This window comes from Emiliania huxleyi (assembly GCF_000372725.1).
Source record: "Emiliania huxleyi CCMP1516 unplaced genomic scaffold EMIHUscaffold_942, whole genome shotgun sequence".
Taxonomy (NCBI): Eukaryota; Haptophyta; order Isochrysidales; family Noelaerhabdaceae; genus Emiliania; species Emiliania huxleyi.
In genome coordinates this window covers 9,302-13,745 of record NW_005195003.1, presented here as the reverse complement: position 1 = coordinate 13,745, position 4,444 = coordinate 9,302, and the positions used below count along the sequence as shown (strand labels likewise).

The window sequence follows — 4,444 nt, the reverse complement described above, 5'->3', positions numbered from 1 at the left end:
CCCCCCCCCAAAGGGGGGGGGCCCGGGGGGAAAACCAAACCCCCCCCCGGGGGTTAACAGTGGGGGGGGTTTTTGGGCCGGGTTTTTGGACCGGGTTTTTGCAACGGGTTTGGGGTCGCCCCCCGGCGCAAGATTTCGATTTCGTCCTTGGCGAGGGAGGCGAGGATGTTGTCCACCTGCGAACACGCGTAGAGAGGGGGGGTGATCTGCTGTCTGCTAGTCGGTCTGCTGTCTGCTAGTCGGTCTGCTGTCTGCTAGTCGGTCTGTTGTCTGCTAGTCGGTCTGCTGTCTGCTAGTCGGTCTGCTGTCTGCCCACCGCGACGTTCGAGTCGGCGGTGGCGAGGACGGGCTTGACGCCGAGCGCGCGCACCCACAGCGTGAGGATCTGCACCGCGACCGTCGTCTTGCCTGTCCCCGGCGGGCCCTGCACCAGCGTGAGCCGCCGCGTGAGCGCCGCGTCGACGGCGGCGCGCTGCGAGTCGTTGAGGGTTGCTTGCGAGAGGAGGGCGCGCGCGTTGACGAGGGCGTCCTCCGCCGCGAGGCCCGTTGGCGTCGTCGCCATCCGCACCAGCTCCGCCTTGTCCTGCGCGCCTGCGGGGCGCGGCGTGGAATCGTCGTGGACGTGTCGTGGACGGGTCCGGGCCAGCCTCCCTCTGTCCCGGCGCGCCCTCTCGCCCGCCCATGCTTGCGAGGAGCGGGCCCATCAGCGGGGTGACCATGGTACCGCGCTTGCAGAGGAGCGCCGCCGCGTCCAGCTGCCGCTTGTGCGTGATGAGCGAGATCTCCGCCGCCTGATGACGCGAAGAGGAGCGGGTGAGCCCGGTGGCGCCGCGCTCACGCCACGGCTCTCGGGTCGTCTGCACCTCGGAGGCGCCTCCGCGGGCGTGCAGCGCCTCCTGCAGCTCGATGCCGAGCAGCTGGGCGAGGTGGTAAAAGTAGTTGTGCATCGCGTCGTCCGAGAAGGTGAGCATGTCCAGCGCAACCTCCTGGAAGCGCGCCAGCCGCTCGCCGTCCGAGCACCGCTGCACAAACGTGCGGCAGATCTTTGTGTACTCGTCGAGGTCGAGGCCGCGCTCCTCGGCCATCGTCTCGGCCACGTAGAGCGCGTCGCGTGGCGAGCTGGCGGCGCACAGCGCGAGGAGCGCGGTGCAGGTCGCCTGCTGCGGCGTGCGTCGGCGGCGCAGCAGGTTCTCGTAGCACGCGAGCGCGTTGGGCAGGTCGGACGCCTCGATGTAGGCGCGCAGGTGCGCCTCGAGCGTCGGGACGGAGAGGTGGCTGGCGACCATGAGGCAAGGCGTCGCGGCGATCTGTGCACTACAACCGCGAGGCAGCGGAAAGAAGAAATTTGCAAGAGCTACATTTGTGGCTTCCTCTGGTTTCCGACCGTTGAGGTACAAGTGTTCGAAGAGAGAGTGGACCTGAGCAACGACATGACTTGGAGGCAAATGATCGGAGTGGGAGTCAGAAATGTGGTCCTTGCGCGAGGGGAGCTCGATAAACTCGAGGCACGAGGGGCCAAATTATGCCGCGAGGAGGGCGGAGTTACGCAGAGCGGCGAGAGAAGCAGCGAGAGCAAGGCAGACGGCAGCGGCGTCTCAGAACGAGGCCGAGGAGAGCGATGAGTCATCAGAGGATGAAACAGCAGGGGAGGGAATGAGGATTGTGTTTGTTAGAGAATGAGGGAGGGTGTAGAGGATGTAGATAGAGTGTAGAGCGCTGTAGAGCTGTAGAGATGTAGAGCGCTCTGGAGCGCTGTAGAGCTGTAGAGCTCTACATCCGGCGCGTGACGATGCGCCTCCGTTGTAGAGCGATGTAGAGGCGCTCTACAACGTGAAATCTCTACAACAAACTCTGCGGGCGGACCCTCACAGATCACAGATCACAGATCACAAACTCTACATCATAAGCGGCGAACGAGGCACGGTCGCTCTCCGACATGAGGCGCGTTGCACTTGCCAGTGCTGCCCTGGCCTTCTGTCTGCCCGCCCAATGGGTAGGAGGTGCCTCTGCTGCTATGGCATGCCTCACGGCTGCGACTGGCCGGCGCCTCGGCGCGTTAGCTCAGCTTGGCGTAGCGATCGTGGCCAGCGCAACTCGCCTGGACTCAACGCTCAGCCAGGAGCTCCCGCACGCGCTGGCGCGAGTCATGGCGCATGCAACGCGCAGCAATGCTCGCCTCGCCTCGCCTCGCGCAAATGCGACCCACCGTCCTCGCAGCCGACAGTCCACCGCCTGCTAAAGAAGCACAGCGACGAATGCGGCACCGGCGACGCATGGCAGGCTGGTCATGACGCAGTTATAGGGTGTTGTGTGCCGTCGGAGTGACTCTCTGTGTGTCAGGGATAGTCAGGGCCGTCCATTAGATAGAGCTGTCAAACGTTAACTTTGGGCCTAACAGTTGCACTATTGTTGGCTGAAAATCCTCAACGTTGTTCAAGTGTTCTCCCCAGCCCAAGCTGTTACTGTTTGTTACTGTTGTTACTGTTGTTCAGCGGTCAGCAAGCAGAAAATGCCAAAAAACCCGGGTAAAACCCGAAAATACCTGGGGTTTTCCAGGTATTTTCGGGTATTACCCGCACTGGACGCTGGAGATCGTCGTGGGTCACTGCCAGGCCTTCCTTATTGTTGTTCAGCTGGCCTAACGTTAGCTACTGTTGTTGGGGAGCCCCACTGTTGTTCTGTTGTTACTGTTAACACTAGCAACACTGTTCAGCTCTTAACGTTTGACAGCTCTACCATTAGAGGCATTAGAGCTCCAGCAAGCTCGGAGACACCCCATTAGTGCGACTCGACCTCTTTGAGTCACTGCCTTCCCGGCGGTTTTGCTGTAGAGCCTCTACAACAAACTCTACAGCAAAATCGCGCTCTACATCGCTCTACAACGGAGGCGCATCGTCACGCGGCGGATGTAGAGCTCTACAGCTCTACAGCGCTCCAGAGCGCTCTACATCTCTACAGCTCTACAGCGCTCCACACTCTACATCCTCTACACCCTCCCTCAGGGGAGAGAACGAGGACGAGAGTGAGAAGAACGAGAGCCGAGAGGTGGCATGAAGGTCGCTGCGAGAATTGGTGAGAAACTGCGAAGAGAGATAGGAAGTGGTAGACGCCCGAGGGTGGGCGACGGCTAGCACCACACTCCTCTCCTTAAAATCCCTGTGTGGTGGCGGCGTGCCGTCCTCCATCCCTCCCTTGGTTGTCTCTTTTCTTTCTTTTTTCTGGTTTCTTTCTTACAGAGAGAGTGTTTTGTGTTCTTACATGCCGGCCCTCGCTTTGAGAGAGAGATTTTTATTAACTTTGAAGAGATTCTACGACGATGCCTGTTTCCCTTCCTTGCGCGCACGGGCCCCTATACTTACCCTTCCTGCACCATTCATGACGGGATCTCTTCTTCTCATGGAGATAGTTGAAGGTAGGTAGGTAGCTGAAGAAGAAAGAAAGAATGTAATTAGGAAGGTGAATAACAGCCAGGCTCGGACTGGACACCAACGCGGTATGGGTGGACGCTGGACAGATGATGACGGCACGCACGAGAGCGACACACAGACACAAACAGGCTCACAAGACACACAGCCAGCTAGCTGCCACACACCCTGAGTAGATAGACGTACTCATAACTCAGGGCCACATACATGCCCACATCCTCGCCCCCCCCAGCACTCCAAGGTGCCAAAGGAGCAAACAAGGGCACAACAACACAACAGACGACAGGAGGTAACACGCGAGGCTAGAGCAGGCTTGCTCCACCTCTAGCAATCTCGCCGGCCGGCAAGAAAGAAGAACACGCCCGGCGGAGAAAAAGAAGTCGCGCGACCAAAGTCGATCAGTCGCAAACCTTTGGACTTGGACTGCTCCAGATGCTCGCCTACTCTCTCTCCTCGCTCGCTGCCGGCGTTGGCGTCAAGAGCATCGCGCCCACGCGCCACTCCGAACTGCTGCCGCGCGCCGAGGTCGAGGCGCTCGGCATCGTCTGGAAGGGCAACTCGTCGTCGGAGACGTCTCACGACTCGCTCGCAGAACTCACATCGTACCCGGACGACTTTACGTGGTGCGACAAGGACGGCGTCAACTACTGCACGCCGTCGCTCAACCAGCACATCCCCCAATATTGTGCGCACGCCCCGCCCTTCCTCTTCCCATTACTGCGCTCCTTCCCTTTCCACCGCTCCTTCCCTTTCCACCGCACCGCCTCTCTCACAGCCGACGCCCTCCGTAGGTGGCTCGTGCTGGGCGCACGGCTCGCTCTCGGCGCTCGCCGACCGCATCAAGATTGCGCGCAAGGCGCAGGGCACCGACATCCAGCTCTCGGTCCAGCACATGCTCAACTGCGGCAACGCCGGCTCGTGCCACGGCGGCTCGGTGCCTCCCTCCTCCCGCCCCTCGCGCCACGCTCGTACCGGCCACGGCCCTCGCCGCCTCAAAGCCCTCGTCTCGTCGCGGCGGC

The 4,444-nt window shown here is 60.9% G+C and overlaps 2 protein-coding genes across 2 annotated transcripts in view; one reads left to right on the top strand and one right to left on the bottom strand.

Annotated features, from left to right (window-relative positions):
- Positions 1-316: 316 nt before the first annotated feature.
- EMIHUDRAFT_50125 (hypothetical protein) lies at positions 317-487 on the bottom strand (the record flags this gene model as incomplete). The annotated part of the gene is made up of 1 exon (XM_005756842.1): positions 317-487. A coding segment is annotated over one exon (171 nt), but the record flags the coding sequence as incomplete, so codon positions are not given.
- Positions 488-3,848: 3,361 nt separating this feature from the next.
- Positions 3,849-4,444, top strand: part of EMIHUDRAFT_446652 (hypothetical protein) — a 2,217-nt gene continuing 1,621 nt past the window's right edge. Inside the window, exons 1-2 of the mRNA XM_005756841.1 lie at positions 3,849-4,110; positions 4,217-4,359. Coding sequence (XP_005756898.1) covers positions 3,858-4,110; positions 4,217-4,359 — 396 coding nt within the window. The 5' untranslated portion in view covers positions 3,849-3,857. The remainder of the gene's footprint in view (positions 4,111-4,216; positions 4,360-4,444) is intronic.